Raw genomic sequence first — 17,882 nt, 5'->3', positions numbered from 1 at the left:
ATACTGGCCTCATGCTTACAAGGCAAGCAATTTACTGACTGAACTATTTCTTCAGCCCCTAATTTCTATAGTCAAAGGTTAATTAGGCTACAAAGATGAACCATTACAGTGGAATGGAAGATCAGGGCTGGAAATGGATGGATAACAAAGGGATCAACTACGCAGATTCTAAAGAAGCGCTTCCCAAACCTGACCCTGTGGATGTTCTTGATGTAGGTGTGTCTTTCTATGCGCTACTTTCATTGGTTAATAAAGAAACTGCTTGCTTCCTCACTACATGTTCTGGTAATTTTGATTCAATACATGCTTAGAGTGAAGTTTGCATCTGTATTTCTAACCAGCTCTCAGAAGAGGCCTGGGATCCTGGTTTACAAGTCACATTTTGAATAACAAAGGCCTAGGGACACAGTGTTCAAATTGGGGGCTGGAAATACCCACTGATAACTAAGTGATGAGGCTTGGAACTTGAACACTGTTTTGTTTGTTTCAAGACAGGGTCTCACTACGGCTCCCTGGCTGTCCTGGAAACATTATGCAAACCAGGCTGACCTTGGACTCACAGAGATCTACCTGCCTCTTCCTCCTGAGTGCTGGGATTAAAGGTGTGTGAACCACGCCTGGCTTTAATATTGCTATTAGGAGAGCTGAGTTTTTCAGGGTTAGATTGTCTTTGTAAGGACTTTGTAAGGACATATTGCTGGGGCTCTCAACGATGCCCTTTTCATCTTTGCATGGGTTTGGCATATTCTCGAAGATGTCAAAAACTGTTCTGTGGCATCTATGAAGTTCAGTGGTGTTTAACTGTCTCGATTTTAGAAAGCAATATTTGGTCAACTGAAGTTCATACTTCCCCCACCTCTCAACTCAGAATTGCTCTTGGCATGAAAAGGACAGAGAGCTCTTACAAGTTTGCACTGGTCTGGGGAAAGTTTCCTCTCTCCCTACCAGAATCACCATGCTGTTATCAAAATTAAAAACTCAGAATAATTTTGCTATGACCACTATTCCTATTGGAATGTGTTTCTCTGAAACAGAACAACTGACTTAGAAAGTGCTGCATAGTGTGGGTCTTGCACCTGGAGTTTTTATTGCAGAAATATTTGTGAAAATTTAATAACCGGATCAAAAGGCGCTGGGAAATTTCTAGAATGAAAGAGAAAATGGTGGGATAAAGAGGAGAGCAATATTCACTACTTCATGTAACTGTTTTAACCAAGCCCAAGCTGAACAGTGCTATAGAAGTAACTTTATCACTTGTACCTGTGGTTCTTAAAGAGATACTCACTGCTATGCTCCCGGTGGGGAGTGTCGCTGGCTGGTCTTTATAGGGCATCTTCCTCACTGCAAAGGACACCAGGGATGCAAGAGCATAGGGATCGTTCTTTCTCTGAAAGTAAAAGCGTTTATTTAAATGCATGTCCTTGAAAACTCTTAAAAATACTGCTACATAATCAGTTGTTTTCAGTATTTATATGTCCAGTGCAATTTTCTTCTTCTTTTTTCTGTCCTTCTTTTATGTCATCTATCCATCCATCCATACATACATACATACATCCATACATCTCTCCATTCCAATAACCATCCAACTATGATGCATTTATCCATCCTTCCAAATGTGTCTGTAAATTTACCTTTCCTCTAAATATCCATCCTATCCATTCAAATATTCAAATATATGACTAACCTGTTTTTAATTATATATATTTAATAACTATTTTAAACATTTATTTTACATATATTTGTGTACATACACATATACACACAGATATGCAAATATATGTGTATATTTGATTTTCTTTTAAGATAGAATCTAACTGTGTTGCCTGTCTCTGCCTCCAGAGTGCTTGGGATTCAAGGCATGTGCCACCATGCCCGGTTAAGATATATTTTGTTAGTATAATATTTGTGCCTCAGTTTAAGAGGAACCCGGCCCTAAGGAAATTCGAGTTCTAAAAAGGAGTAAGTACAAGGATTTTCTAGAGTTACTGCTGGTGAAGGTCAAAGGGACCCACAGGGATTACAGGTGCTTGTTCCCCGAAAAGGAAAGTCCTGGTGACAGCTTGTAGAGACATGTTTCCCATCTCATGTGACATGGAAAACCCCAAGCGGGGCTGCTCAGCCTCGGTGCTACTGAGGCTGTGGGTGTGTCTGGAGTCACCCTGTGCACCTGAAGGTGTTTGCCACAGTCTCTGCCTTCTCCCTGTTAGGTATTCCAGTTGTGGGGATTGGGATGCTCCTGAGGGCTATGGAAACTCTGAAACTCAAACCCCCTGAGGTCAGGTGTTAAATCACAGCACAATAGATAAATAAACAGGGCATGGGGTGGGAGGGAGATACGTTGGGAAGGATTTTAGGCGGAGATGGAGGGAGAAGTAGGGGGTCAATATGATCAAGATACATTATGTACATGTACAAAAATTTCAAAATAAGTAAAATATTAAAAATTAAATTATATCAATTGACTTATGTTTATAAAAATTTAATAGTTAAAACTCAATTCTGTTTAACTATATTTTAAATTACCAGTGTTACTAATATTACATGTGCCTACTTCATTCATAAAGGAAAACAGTGATGTGTGCTTTGGGCACCCATATTTTTGCTTCCTCACATCACCCAGGACGATCTGTGTGGAGAGGAACCACCCACAGTAAGCTGGTCCCACGCACATTATCATCAATCAAAAAAGTGCCCCACAGACTTAACTATAGGCAGTCTCATGGAGGCATTTTCTCAATTGAGAGTCCTTTTCCTAGATAATTCCAGCAGTTTTCAGGCTGACTAAAACCTAACCAGGACAACATCAATGAAGAAGCTTTCAGAGCTGGGGGTTGAGGTGCATGCCTGTGATCTCAGTCTGGACCATTTAAGAGTTTGAGGCTAGTCTACCAGCCAAGGCTGCAAGGACTTGTCTTAAAATAAAACAGTAGAGAATTTGGAGAGGCCTGCCTAAGGAATTCTAACTCCTGTAGTAGACACTTGTCTAGCATGCTTAAAGACCTGGGTTTAATCCCCTGTACTGCAAAAACCCAACCAAATAAACAAAGCCAAAAAATCAAAACAAACCAAAAACAAAAACAAAAACAAAAAACCAAAAAACACCCAAAACCCCCAAATAGCAGTTTTCACTGATTATGTTGGTTCATACCTATAATTAAAGGAGGTGAGAGGATGAGGCAGGAGGATTGCTGTGATTAGAAGTCATCCTGGACTACATAGTAAATGTGGATTAAGAAAAGTCTCAAAAAACCCAAAATGTTTTCACTAATCTTCAAGTTCAATAAAAACTTGGTAGAAAATTAAATTACAGTACTAGAAGCCATATCTTCAGCGAACAAGTGTAGCAAGAGTTGCATCTCTGCATGGATTCTAGACAGAGAGCTTTTCTTTTACTTCTTGTAGATTTAGGAGCAGGAGCTTCTCGATGCATTAAAGATGTGGTTTGACAGTGTCTTCCAGACACAGTGGGACTGCTGTATATATGATTTCACAGAGGCCAGTGCACAAGACCAGCTCAGCCTCAGGTTCAAGTTAGATGGGACCCCAGCACTGAGGGGGGAAGTGGACACAGGGTCCAACATCAACTGAGAAGCAATCTGCTATTGACACCCGGGGGCAAATGGAAAATCAGTTTTCTCCAATGGAGTCTCACTGGGTAGATAGTCTACACCTCCTCCTTTTGCCCCTTCCACTCTTCACCACAGCTGGACCCCTCAGATTGTTCATTTATTTCCAATCGTTACTCTTGTCTCATTGGTCCACAAACCACTGGAATTGTCTGGGTCTTTGAGAACACCTGAGATCTATGTTAGAGGTTCTGAATCTATCTTCAGTGAAACTGTATTTGAAATGTAGTATTGTATTATTCTATCATAGCGAATATATTTTTTTAAGTTTTATATTGTGGTTTATAATTTTCTGTTTTCCTATTTTATAGTCATGATCCACAGAGTGATATCTGGACCACATGGACAGTGGCGACTCTCCAAGTTATATTGCCTCATAGTACCACGGCTGCCTTCATCTGACTGAGTCTGCTTTATGCTGTGTGCACAGTAAAAATGCAGCTCGTGAACCTCCTAAAGATATTAGCCATTAACAAATGTTCAGTAATGACATCACTGCTCTGTCTTCCCCAACTTGATGACACAAACTGGAAGGCCAACCCTACAGAAATTTAGTGAACCACAAACTAACCACTTCATGAAATGATGTACAAGTTATCTGATGGCCTTTGAGATCTTCAGATGACGAATTTGTTGGCCTCTCACAACGAAAGGGTGAGGTTTTCCAGTGATTGATTACACTGGGCACTGTTCTAGGTTTCCCAGCGATTAATTACACTAGCACTCTCCCTGCTGCTGTGATACAACACTGACTGAAAGTAACTTCTGGGAGGAAAGGGTTGAGTTGGCTTACACTTTTAGGGCACAGTCAATAACTGTGGACATTGTCAAGTCAGACCAGGAACTCAGACAGGAGGTGTAATTGTAGGACTGCAAATCCAACACACCCAAGTCAGAGGCAGCAGATCAGAGGTTCAAGGTTATTCTCTGCTATACAGGGAGTTTGAGATCTGCCTTACTACTGGAGGTACTGTCTCAAAAAAAAACGACCCGAGGCAAATCTCTTCTGCACATGCTGCTGCACTACTGAGTGTGGGTTGAAAACCTTCACCTTACTCCAGACTTCTATTACTCCTTAGAAGGATACTGTTCCTCTGTCCACACCACATCATTTAAGCTGTTGTTAGCAGTTCACTGGCTGTCTCTAGCATGCAGTGTGTGCATGCGTGCATGCATGAGTTCATGTATGGTGTGTGTGTGTGTGTGTGTGTGTGTGTGTGTGTGTGTGTGTGTGTGTAAGACAAAGATCTACTTTGCTTGCTTTTTCTTAGGGTCTGTCTACTTTGTTTTTTGAGTCAGGGTCTTCTGGGACCTGGGACTCAGCAGTTAGGTTAGGATGGCTGACCAGTGTGCCTTAGAAATACACTTGAATCCGAGGACTGGGGTTATCTGAGCAAACCACCATGTCCTGTTTTTCACTTGGGTTTTGGGGGATGGAAATTAGGTCCTTGTACTGGTGTGTCAGGCACTGTACTGACTGAGTTGTGTTCCCAGTCAGTTGGTATATACTTTTTCACTATGGTTTCCTTATGGTACTAATCAAAGTTACAGGGTCGGCAAACTACAGGGAGAGGAGGCTTCTGGACTTGATAAATACCAATATCGAGAGCTTTCTCTCTCCTATCTTTGAACTGCTTAAACCATCTCAAGACTGATAATAATGGTGGTGAAGATGATGGTTTTATTTGAGAAAGGACTTTTATGTAGCTCAGGCTGGCCTTGAACTCACCCTCTTCCTGTCTCCATTGCCTGATGTTGGAATTGCAGATGTACACCTCCATGTTCAGCTCAATAATTATTTTTAAACCCACGCTAATTTTATCTTTAAATACTCACTAGCTGCCAGAATTCACGCTTCTGAGTTTTCTGAGCAACTATTGGTGAAACTCTTCAATAGCAAAGAAGGTTTTACTGTAAGCAACAACCAGGGAAGAAGGTGCCACTTGGTATTAAGCTAAGTAGAACCTTGTTCTGACCAGTTTGCAAGTCTACCACAGGAAGAGAAAAAAGCATGATACATTAAGTCCCACCTTTCAGTTAACTTTAAATACTGGGTAGGGGAAGCAAAAAGTAGCAGTGTATTGTGGATTATGTGATGAAACTACTTTTAAAAAATATGTAAACTTAAGTATATATATACACACACACACGCACACACACACACACACACACAAAGGCATATGCATATAGTTGAACATGTTTATATAAATGAGTAACTGTTACATGTATATCTCTAACTCCAACTCCATGTTTATGTGGGGGACAGGGATTTTTTAATACTGCATTCCTTCTTGGCATCAGGCTTCCAGGAGGGTAATATGTAGAAACTGTAGGGAATAAAGGCATTGTGGCTACAGGTGTGGGTATATGTAGGGGTACACAGGCAGTGATTGTTATACCCATAGATTTCCCTCCATTTTGTGGAAGGAATTTGGAGTGTTGATGTATGTTCTAGTCTGACTCCTCTGTTAACTACGTTTAAACAATTGCTCAGTCACTAGTGATGTCCTTCAGACATACTGGCTCTTTTTCCTTAAGATTAATTTTTAGTTTATGTATATGAATGTTTGCCCACACATACTCACACATGAATGCTCGCAAGCATACATGCACACACATATGCACAAATACATGAATGGGCATGCCTGGTGCCTGCAGAGGCCAGGGGAGGTCACTGGATCCCCTGGACTGGAATTACAGACCATAGTGAGCCCTGGGGACTGAATCCAGATTCTCTGCAAGAGCAGCTAGTGCTCCTAATCACTGAGCCATCTTTCCAGCTTCTATTGTGGTATTCTTAATAGGAGAAGGAGGATATGATCTCTCTACGGAGACAGAATCCCAGGTACCAAGCAGAAGCAGGCAGTTTAACCCCATCGCTCCCTGACTCAGTTGCAGTGCTGTAATGACAGGTCCTGGTTCATTGAAATGGTCCTTCCTTCTCTCTTGTTTCAGAAGGATGGGATGCTTAGAGCGACAGGAGGAATATGCAGTCTTTCCTTTAGACTGCATGGGCTTGGGAGTTTCCTAAAGCCCTTCTCTTCCAGCTCTCAGATAAGAACTAATAACCCACGGGCAGAGTAACCCACACAGACTTATGCTATGCGGTGGCAGAGTCATCTTCTGGTTTTTCAGCTGAGACATTGTACAGCTAGGAAAGTTGTGACTCCGTGGACAACGGTGTTATTATCTATTAAAGGTGGAATCTGATTTGAAAAAGTCTATTATAATTTTCAAATTTAGGCCATTGGAAAGTATTAAAAATGGCCTAATTTTTGTTGCGGCTCAGTCTTTGAAGAAATTAGTATTCATATATGCACGTCAGAAAAGCAATCAAATGATAAAAGTCTACCATGGCAATTCATCATGAAGAGACAATCACATTTTCTGAACTATATAGGGAAAATAAAATTATTATTGAACTTATCTTTTGAAATTCTGCATGGTTCTCTCTTATCTAAAGTTCTTATTTTCTGAAAAAACTTTTCAAGAAACCAACTGACATTTTAATGCAAACTTTTGTTTTTGAAATTTCCCTCACAAGGCAAAGAAATGAATACACTGAGTTAATTATAAAAAGACCTCTGTGTGGCATTATCTGAGGTAAATTGTACTTGTGTAGAATGCTCTGTAAAGTCATTTGGTGTGCATGTTTGCTTTCTGTTTTTTTTGTATTTCAACTATAAAATGGAAAGAAATTAGCCTGTATATCCTCAAGGCGAGAGAAAACACGTGACAGAATTTGACCAGAGCATCTGTCTCCAACAAGATATGACTGGCGTCATGTGGGGCCCCAGGAGTCTGTTTTGGCAGAGGAAATGAAAAGGAACCAAACGCTTCGCAGTTCTGAATTCAATCATTATTACCACTGCTACTCTGCTAAGCAGGACAAGCGAAGAATTACCTTCTGTTTGTCATAGGTGTGGTGGTGCCTGTCTGTAACCCCAGGTCTCAGGAGCACAGGGGAAGGACTGTGAGCTGGTAATCCCAGCTCTGAGAAGCAGAGGCAGGGGGATTGTAGATTGGTAATCTCAGCTCTCAGGAGGCAGAAGCAGAAGGATTATGAGTTGGTAATCCTAGCTCTCAGTAACAGAGGCAGGGGGATTGTGAGTTGGTAATACTGGCTCTCAGGAGGCAGAGGTGGAAGGATTTTGAGTTGAAGACCAGCCTGGACTGTGAGCTCTTATCTCAAATCAACCAATGACTTCTTTCCTGTATTTTGAAATAACTTGCTATGCAATACATAGATCATTTAACACAGTAGTAAGGCTATATATTCTATATTCTCTCTATATATATATTCTATATATTCTAGAAAATCTTCATATGTGGTTACCATAGACTAACCTATACTATCAGGGTTACAGGCCAGCAGTCTGTGCCACATGGTTCTGACATAATATCTCAAGTGGGCGAGCATCATGCGATACTCTCTGGTTCAGCATTCTAACCTAGCGATGCACGCAGGACTCAAACTCTCAGACTCCTCCTCTTACCAGCTATGTGACCCTGGAAAGGACACTTAACCTTCATGTCTCTGTTTGCTCCCTTGTAAAATGTAGTTGATAATAACCGTATGTATCCCACAGGTTTGCTTTAAAGATTAAGTAATTCACACATGAGCATTTATCCTGGTGCCTCACGGCATGGTCATCATTCAGCAGAAATCTGGCTCTTTGCAGACAGGCAGACCTCTCTGGAAGGTTTGGCTGTCTGTTCCTTAATGCTTAGAGAGAGCCATTTTGACATAGTCTGTTCTGAGTCAACCCAAGTGTCAACACAATACCAAAAGGGGCCATTAATAAAGCACACAGAATTATTGCTGACTTTAGCTAAGTAGAATAAACATCATAAATAACTTATTAGGAGAGGTTCCATATGAGCTGCCCATACATCACTGAGATTTTCAGGAAAGAAAGGAGACTTTTGTACAGTCCTTTCATCTCACACAGGAGGGAACTCAGAGCCATCAAAGTTCAGTAGAGCACAGCCAGTTCAGAAAAGAATTGAGCTCAGGCCTCCTGACCCCAAAGTCTTTGAGATAGTGAGGACAGATTGTAGATTCATTCCAGGACATCAATCTTAGAACTTGTTTTTAATGTGTGGATTTTGTTTCTTACAGAGCATTTGGCTCATAGGTAGTTTTCAGACATGAATCTGTCTATGAAATTCAGAAACATACATCCCCACACATTCTCATACGTACTTTGATCAATGTTTATCAAGAATGCAAAGAAATCTACATTGGCTTGTGTCTAATCACAACTTTTGCCCAAGATTAGTAATGATATATCTGAGAATTGATGGAAAAAATGTAGCGTGAACAGAAAGAAAGAAAGAAAAAAATCAAAATAAAAATCTTAAACTGTAGTTAATAAATTCTCCTGAACACTAGCAAAGTATTTTAAAGAGTTTATTAACTAGATTTTTACACAGTAGCAAATGGAATAGCACAAGTTGTTCAGAGGGAAGTAACTCAGCTGATGGTAGTGGACTGAGAATCCTCCCAACATGTCCATGGCTACTTGGAATCTTATAACATGACTTTACTTAAAGATTTCTGTGAGCTTAAGGTCATTATACTGACGTTATACGGATTTGAGTGGGCTGTAAATCCAAGGATAGTGTCCTTAAAGAGTCAGAGAAGAAGGCTGAGGAGATGGTTCAGTTGGCATAATGCCGACCTTGTGAGCGTGAGAACCTGGGTCCCCAGCATCTATGTTGAAAAGGTAGGCGTGCTTGTGGGTGTCTATAATCCTAGCACTGTGGGGTGGGTTGGGGGCAGAAGCAGGCAGATTCTCTGCTGTCTGAGCCTGTTGGTCTGCAGGCTAATCTGATGGTGAGAGATGGGTTCAACAGTAGACTCTATCTCAAAGGATAACAAAAAGAGACATAATGGAGACACCTGCTGTCTATCTCTGGTCTACATACGTGTGTGCATACATATGTATGTATACATGCAGATCCTTATACACATTACTCTATCATTCACAAAAAGACAGAAAGAAAACACAAGACATGAATGAGGTGATATAGCAACCGAGGTTGGAGTGATGTTCACAAACTAATGGAGGCTAAGAATAAGGGGAAGGCAGAGAATTACTTCTCTTTATGCACTCTCAGAAGGACTTACTTCTCCACCTCATTGGCTTAGAACTTATGATAGTGTGTGTGTGTGTGTGTGTGTGTGTGTGTGTGTGAGAGAGAGAGAGAGAGAGAGAGAGAGAGTTGCTAGGGATTGTACCCTATCCTCATATATATTAGGTAATTGCTCTATAACTGAGCTATATACCTTTAGGTTTTGATTTTTTGAGACAGGATTTTAAAAAAACAATTTTTTAACACACAGGGTCTTTGTGATTTGGTTCAGGCTGTTCTCCAACTCAACACTGGCCTCAGAACACCATCTCCCTGCCTTAGCCTCTGTAGTGTTAGGTAGCGCTGAAGAACACTGGCTTAAAACTGGACAACTGAAAACCTCGAATGATTTTGTCTCTCTGGACTACAGTTGGCACATCCGTAATGTACATGGGAAGTGGTTAAAAAAAAACAAACGATTTTCTTCCTCTTGTTTGTTTGTTTCATAAGAAAAATTGGAGATTTGTGGGAATGTCAAAGTATTTTTGTTTTCTTTTTTCTTTTCTTTTCTTTTGTTTTGTTTTTTTGAGACAGGGTTTCTCTGTGTAACAGCCCTGACTTTCCTGGGACTCACTCTGTAGACCAGACTGGCCTCAGATTCTGCCTGCCTCTGCCTTTCCGAGTGCTGGGATTCCAGGCATGCGCCACCACTGCCTGGCTGTCAAATATTCTCAACAATAGAGAAGATGAAGATTTAGAGACTCAAAGTCCTGTATTAATAGATAGACAATGGTTGGTTTTCATCATCACATGAGGCAGATGAATCTGTCTAGTTTGGGAGGTAGAATATGAGCAAAATTAGACTGACTTACAGCTTCTCCAAACAGTAAGGTCTGAACACAGCAGTATCATTTAATTGGTGATCATTTCTCAGCGTGAGGAGACTTAAATCTTCAATGTATTTAAGGTCAGGCTGGGGAGCTGGCTCAGAGGATAAAGTGCTTGCTGGCAAGTATGAGAGTCCATACTCATTCCACACACAAAAGCCAGGCAGGTGCGATGGCCATCTGCAACTCCAGCACTTGAGAGGCAGAGACAGGGGACCCCCATAGTAAGCTGGGTAGCTAGACTTAGCTGGAATTTGAGAGACCTAGGTTCAGCAACAGTTCCTGCTTCAAGAAATAAAGGAAAACTCAAATAGGGAAGACACTGGACCTCAGCTTGCCTGTGCACACACAGATACACACACACACACACACACACACACACACACACACATGTACTTACACACACATGCACACATGCACACATTTCTCTCTTCCCACTGCAAAACTCAATGAACTTCCCCGCTGCACAGATAGATAAAGCAGGAGGTGATCTTCAGATTCAAAAGGTCCAACCTCAGCTGAGATGCTTGCCTGGCTACAGCCTGTGCTATCCTGACGCTGTGTGAGAACTTTTAGAACAATCTTTCTATTGCTTTCTTTGTTGGTTCCATTTGTTCAGATTTTGGGTTGCATAGCTGTCTCTCCACACTGATTCTACGCTGTCCCTTGCCTGACCATTCAGCAGTCTTTTCGCCAGACTCTCAGGGACTTGGAGTAGTTAAGGTGTTCTTATCTCCTGGAGGAGGTGACCAGGAAGTGAAATGGGAAGATTGTTCTAGAAAAGTCCTCTCAGACAGCATCAGGACAGCACAGGCTGTAGCCAGGCAAGCATCTCAAGAGACTTTGGACCTTTGGAATATGAAGATCGCCTGCTGCTTTATCTATCTGTGCAGTGGGGAAGTTCATTGAGTTTTGAGGTGGAGAGAGAGTAATGTATGTGCGTATATGTCTCTCTCTCTCTTTGTGTGTGTGTGTGTGTGTGTGTGTGGGCATATGTGCATGTGTGTGTGTGTGTGCATGTGTATCTGTGTGTGGCTGAGGTCCAGTGTCTTCCCCAGTTGATCTTGGCTCACCTCTCCTACAGAAGTGTCCTTTGAAATATTTAAATTCTAGAAATTTAAAAATGAAAACCTTTACATTTAAAACTTTAAAAAATTCAAAATAAAATATAAAAAACCTGGACTGGGGAGATGGCTCAATCAATAACCTGCTTCCTGTGTAAGTCTGAGGACCTGTGTCTGGATCCCCAGGACCCTTGTAAGAAGCCATATATAATGATGCATCTCTACCACGCCGATGTTCACAGAGGTGAAGGAGTGTGGGGAGAGGTGACAGCCAGCTTAGTTGTGTTGGCAAGCTCCAGGTTCAGTGACAGACTGGCTCAGAAACGAAGGTGGAGGAGGATGGAAGAAGACAACTTTGACCTCTGGCCACAAGTATGTGGCCAATACACAATAATAACACACACACACGCACATATGCAAATGAAAAATTCTTGCAGAGGGGTTGATGCTGATCTCCCAGAAGGTTCTAGGTGGACGGTTGCCATGGTTACCTGGAGGAACGTGTGGGCCCACAGTCTCGACCTGACCTTCAGGACTGCGCTCTCTCCTCCTCCCAGTCGTCCCACTGCACAAGAGATTTGCAAGCACTCAATGTTTGTGCAGTTCTGCAAAATGCAAAGACAAAGACGGAACATCAGTGCCTCGAATGCAGCGAGGAATCAACACTGACGTGGATTTCTTTCCTCAGAAGACACTGGCTTGCCTGCAAATCTAATGTATTTCATTTAACTTAGAGAGAGAACAAATTCATTGAAGCAACTGAGACAAAGAACAATTAGCAATGATGTGAAGTTGTTTCCTGGTCATAAAAAGGTAAAAGTGGATCATAAAATCCCGTTAGACACACGCTTCTCTCTAACAACTCCATCTCCTGTGACAACCAGTGAGCTGTGTTTCATTTTCTTAGAACTCGGGAAGATGTTTCTTAGACACGAAAGATAAACTTGGAAAACCTGGAAGCCTTCTCAGAGAAAGCCTTTGAGTCCCTGTCACCTCAAAGATTCAAAGTTAATGACTCACTGATAAGCAATTGCTTCACAACATTCTCTCCTCTGTCCAAACCACTTCCTGATCGCTGAGCTGGCGCTTGTACAAGTCCGACACATTAGGCTGTTGTTAAACCAGATATTTACCCGTCTTATACTGGATCCCCTTTTAAATACAAGATACACAATGTGGAAAAGAGGTTCCCGATGAGGACATTCTACCTATCAAATGTATCTTCACTGGATCCCGGTTTCCACAGGCTCATTTGTTTGAACACTTGGTATCCAGCAGGTGGCGCTGTCTGGGGAGGCTGTGTAGTCTAGCAGGAAGGACCTGGTTGGGAACAGGTCACTCACTAATGGTGTACTTTTAAGCTTATACCTGCTTCTGGTTCCAACCTGCACTGTCTACTAACTGACTGGTTATGTATGTGGTCTTGCTTCTATGCACCCCCAAGGCCGAGACACAACTTCTGGTACTATGCCTTTTCTAGGACAAGCAGAAACCTCTCAGAAACTGCACTCAAATAAACCTTCCCCCTTTCACTTGCTTTTGTAAGGCGCTTTGATCACAATGATGGCAAAGATGACTAATAACTGAGTGTGGGAATACATGGATACCGCAAGTCTGTTTTTCACGTGCCCTGTGCAGACCTCCTTTATTGGATTGGAGATATGATCAAAGAAGTAGCCCTGAAAGAGTGGAGGCTATTACAGAGGAGAGCAAGAGGTTGGAGATGGAACCTGCAGGTACTGAGTGGGAAGAAGGGTGGTTCATAAAAATCCTCAGGTGGGGTCAGCGAGAGTAGGAAGGCAGCCGGGAGAGGACATATAGGGAGAGCAAGGAAAGGGTTGTAATTATTTCAGCAGCTGGTCCATAGCATCAAATGTGAAAATGAAATGAAGAAAGACACGGATGTTGTAAGTTGTAAAGAGAACAGAGAAAAGTTTGGAGAGGGAGGTAGTCCTGGCCCAAGCAACGGGGGACTGAGGTGGGGGAGGCGAAGATGGCTGTAGGTGGGAGAAGAATTAAGTTTCCGTGTTGGAGATGCACATTTTAAAAAAATGCAAACTGGAAAGCGTGATGCCAGCACAGGACGTTGGCACGCTACACTTACAAATTCCTAATCAGGAATGGGATTCCGTACTCGGTTTTAACCAAACAAAAACTGTAGGAGGTCTTGTTTAGCTTTTGATTTCAGAGTAAACTTTGCATAATCATCCTCTCCTCGGAGTTGTCTCGATTCAAGGACATTGGTGGGTGTTGCCTGGCTTGTAGTTTTTGAGCCAATAAGAGGAAAGGAGAATGTAATGTGAGTTTGAAATCAGATGCAGAAACTAATGACAGTCTTGGCAATCATTTGCAAGAAAAAGGCTCCTGTGATAGTTAGAGGTTGAGATTTATGTTAAAATATTTAATGAGAAATAGCAGGAGAGAAGACACTGGACTTACATCACAAGTGCATAGAATTTCAAGAGGATACCATTTCTCCGCTGCTCTTCTGCTCAAGTTCATACGCAAAGTAGCATGTGTAAGAGGAATCTAAATCCTGTTTTTGCAAATATTTAGTACTGCAGAAGTCTGGATATTGGTTTTTCAATGGACTCTTCCCATTTTTACTGTATACAACAGGATTCTTTCGATGTCAACGTTTATTGACAACATACAGCTTTATTTTTCTAAAATAAATTTATTCTAAAAAGGACAGTATGAATTGCCTACTTTAACATTTTGAAGCCATTGTACAATTTTACAAGCGTGCAGGCCCTTAACTCATAATCTGCTGATTATTGTAGCTTTATCTCTTAAGTATGCTACTGGAGATAAATTCCCTTGTACTTTTCATTTCCATGTTTTAATTTTCCTATTAAGAAGAAACAAGTGGATGGATATTAGGAATTAAGACATGATTGTGTGTGTTCCTATGTGTGCACATGTGTACATATGCTTGTGCAGGCCAGAGGTCACCTCGGGTGTTACTCCTCAGGCACATCCCACCTTCTATGCTGAGACAGTGTCTTTCACTGTCCTGAAACTTGCCAAAGATGCTCTACTGGCCAGAGAGCCCTGGGCACCCAGCCTGTCTGCCTGTTCAGTACTGGGATCAAATGCACACCACCACACTCAGCTATTTTACATGGGTTCTGGGGAACAAACTCAGGTATTTATGCTTGTCAGGAATCCACTTTTAAGAATGAGCCATCTCCCCAGCCCTAAGACACAGTTGCAAAAGCCTCTTTCGTTGTTTTAGGAGCCCAGGCCAGTTCTGCAACCACTGCCACTGGACTTATCATCTCAAACTCAAACTCTACTTCCTTAAGTCTTTTGCCTCATTAACACACAAGCGGAATTTGTATCTGTGTCACCCAATGGTCCTGCTCTTGACTGCTGTTACAGATATGTTCTGCAATGTTAGTGCTGTAGCTGGAATGACATTGCTCTACTTTACTGGACTGAAATAAGTAGTTAGGAGTATCAGGCTTTTACATATATTTTCTTCTGCCTTAAAAATTATAGTCAATTCATGTAGTGGCATTTCATTTGTATTTTAATAAATAAAGCTTGCCTGAAGATCAGAAGAGTAAAACAGCCACACTGTTCAGTCTTATAGAGTAGGCATCAATGACACACACCTTTAATCCCAGTAGCCACCATTATGTGTGCCCCCAGGGCATGGGGCCAAGGGACTGTGTGATGAACCAAATCACTAACTGTCAGCTAAAGTGAATCCTCCACTAAGTTGCTCTGTCTTGTATTTGTCACAGCAGAAAGAAAAGCCACATTTGTCATTGCTCTTCTTGCAACTATGCAAATGCTAAACTCAGAGGCTCAAGTCCTTGGACATCCTTGCTCCTTGAATTATGTCTCTTTTATGACTGGCTGGAACAATGGGGCTCACTGAAATATTGCAAAAATGGGCATTGTAGTTTGAATACAGTGAGGGTAGTGGCTGGTGAATTTGGTCAGCACTCAGTAATCTATTTTTTAATCTGTGCAGTAGATTTTTTTGTAATTGGATGGAGAGTTCAGAGGTCTAAGGGCCATAGACGAATGGAATGACATTCTAAGGGCATTTGAGATATAACTACAAAAGCTATCACCATTACTCCAGTGAATTCATACCTGAGTCATTTGTTTACACGGTCACCGAGCCCATCAGCCGGGCACTGAGCTGTGCCCAGGGAAGCAATGCAGGGAACACCATGCATATTCTCATCTGAGGGAAGCAGGCCTGAGAGTCAGAGCACATTAGTGCCCAGAGGAGTCTCAGAGTCACTCTGCATTTCTGGGAGAGGGCCAACAGCGTGGGCTTACGAGTTTCCCAGCTCCCCACCTAGCCAGGGCAGTGACCGCTGCTCCTGTGGAGACAGCTATAGAGCTGTTCAGAGTTCTAGCTTTCTTAGCCTTCAGTCGTTCTTTTCTTGGTCCAAAGCTTCCTGATGAAGGCCTCTCTCTTTTCTGTTTGTGACTTTGGATTGGCACTTGAGGCTGTAGCTTCAGTTTGGATAATGAGTATCAGGATGGGCTTCTTCAGTGCAAGTGTGGGGCAAGAAGCATCTTTCTGGGCAGTCTTTGCTCTATCCGAGGCACAGTGTTCTCAGCCTGTTCCCACCCCCAGTCCCCAGGTATGGTTGGAAAGAGGATGGGATGTCTGGTGGGCTCTGACTTCTGCAGAATTTGAGGCTGTACCTATAACTGAGTTCTTATGGCTGTAGTCTGGGAAATGCTGATGGATTGGAAGTTAACGCTTGCTTTGTGCCTTGGCTACGTGGTCAGGAAAGGACGAGCATCCACGGGAGGAAAGGCAGAGGAGATAAGATCATAATCAACATTGGGATGAATAAGGGCCTTGCACAAAAATACCAATTCATGCTGACAGTTCTGCAAAGTCCAGCTAAGATCAGGCTAGACCCATCAGAGGCCCTCAGTGCCATATTTCAGCCCCGAAAACCTGAACACATTAGTTTATCTTTAAGGTTTTATTTTATGCTAACTTATGCACAGTAATACAATGAACCAGAGTTCCTAATAAATACGCTGCTGTTTTTTTTTTCTCCCAGGAGTCTCTCTCTATTACTTTAATTCCCAGTCTTTTGATTGGTCCTCATGTAGCCTAGGCTGGCCTTGGGCTTGCTGTGTAGACAAAGATGACCTGCTCCTGATCTCTCTGCCTCTACCTCTCAAGTGCTGGGATCATAGACATGTATCATCCAAGTCCCTGGGTGTGCTTGCTGCCTTGCTAAGACGATCATGGGATTTCTGTTGATCTTTTATTTTTATATTCTGCATTCCAGATAGTAAAATTATATGTGATTCTTATTTTCTGTACGGCTTATTTTACTTAATGTGATGTCCTTTAGCTCCACTAATTTTCCTGCAGATGGCTGGTTTTCCTTCTTCCTTGAGGTGTTTCGGCGCTCCATTGCCCATGCCTGTCGCATTTCTTCCGTCTGCTCATGTATTGACAGCACCTAGGCTGAATCGTGCCTCTTCGTCAGTACTGCCTCCGTACACGTGGAGGTGTGCACGAGTCACAAGCCGACTTGGTTTCCCTGAGCACACGGTGCTTGCCTCTTTCAGACAAGCCAAGCCCGGTAAGATTCAGAGGCAGGTGTGACACCATAGGGACATACTGGGTCGAGACGGCTCTCGGCACTCATCTCAACTGCCCCACTCAGGGCCTCTGAGAGGGCTAACTGAAACTTGATGACTGTAAATTGATTTTCAGAAGTTAATCTCCAAATAGTGGGATTCAGTATGACATTGCCATATATGGATCTTACGATTCCTGCCCTTCCTCCTGTTCTGTTCTTTTTGTTCTTGGAATGGATTCACAGTCACACTTAGTGTTCACCTCTGTTTCTCTGAAGTGGTTGTCGTGGTGGATTTAGAAGACTATAAAGGCTATATTGCAAACACTTTCTTAATCTTTACAAAAGAGTCACTTTCATTTTGCAACACAAGCCGCCCAAAGCTGTCGGACGTGTCTGAGCATTGAAGAAAACTGAAAGCAAGAGTTAAAGTTAAAACCACCTGTGTCTGGGAATTCTGTCTGTACAGGGCAACTCACCAGTATTTTTGCAGGGCTCTGTCTGTGGAGCTGGACCACTGGCGCATCCCTCTTCCTAACAAGATGAGGAATTGTAGCGTTTCTCAGGAAGGCGCTGAGCTCGGGGGTGTCCTCTGGGGAGGCAGCTGGCTGCAGAGAGAAAGCAGACATCACCACATGTAGCTGCATT

General features: G+C 42.3%; 1 protein-coding gene across 1 annotated transcript in view; it reads right to left on the bottom strand.

The window, feature by feature from the left end:
* The window catches only part of Itga8 (integrin subunit alpha 8), a 172,498-nt gene that overhangs the window by 11,551 nt on the left and 143,065 nt on the right, over positions 1–17,882 (bottom strand). Inside the window, exons 26-28 of the mRNA XM_087896358.1 lie at positions 17,714–17,842; positions 12,147–12,260; positions 1,286–1,387 (exon numbers count right to left, since the gene is read on the bottom strand). Coding sequence (XP_087752484.1) covers positions 1,286–1,387; positions 12,147–12,260; positions 17,714–17,842 — 345 coding nt within the window. The remainder of the gene's footprint in view (positions 1–1,285; positions 1,388–12,146; positions 12,261–17,713; positions 17,843–17,882) is intronic.

This window comes from Myodes glareolus, chromosome 14 (genome assembly GCF_982192425.1).
Source record: "Myodes glareolus chromosome 14, mMyoGla1.1, whole genome shotgun sequence".
NCBI lineage: Eukaryota > Metazoa > Chordata > Mammalia > Rodentia > Cricetidae > Myodes > Myodes glareolus.
This window is presented reverse-complemented; position numbering and strand designations above follow the sequence as displayed.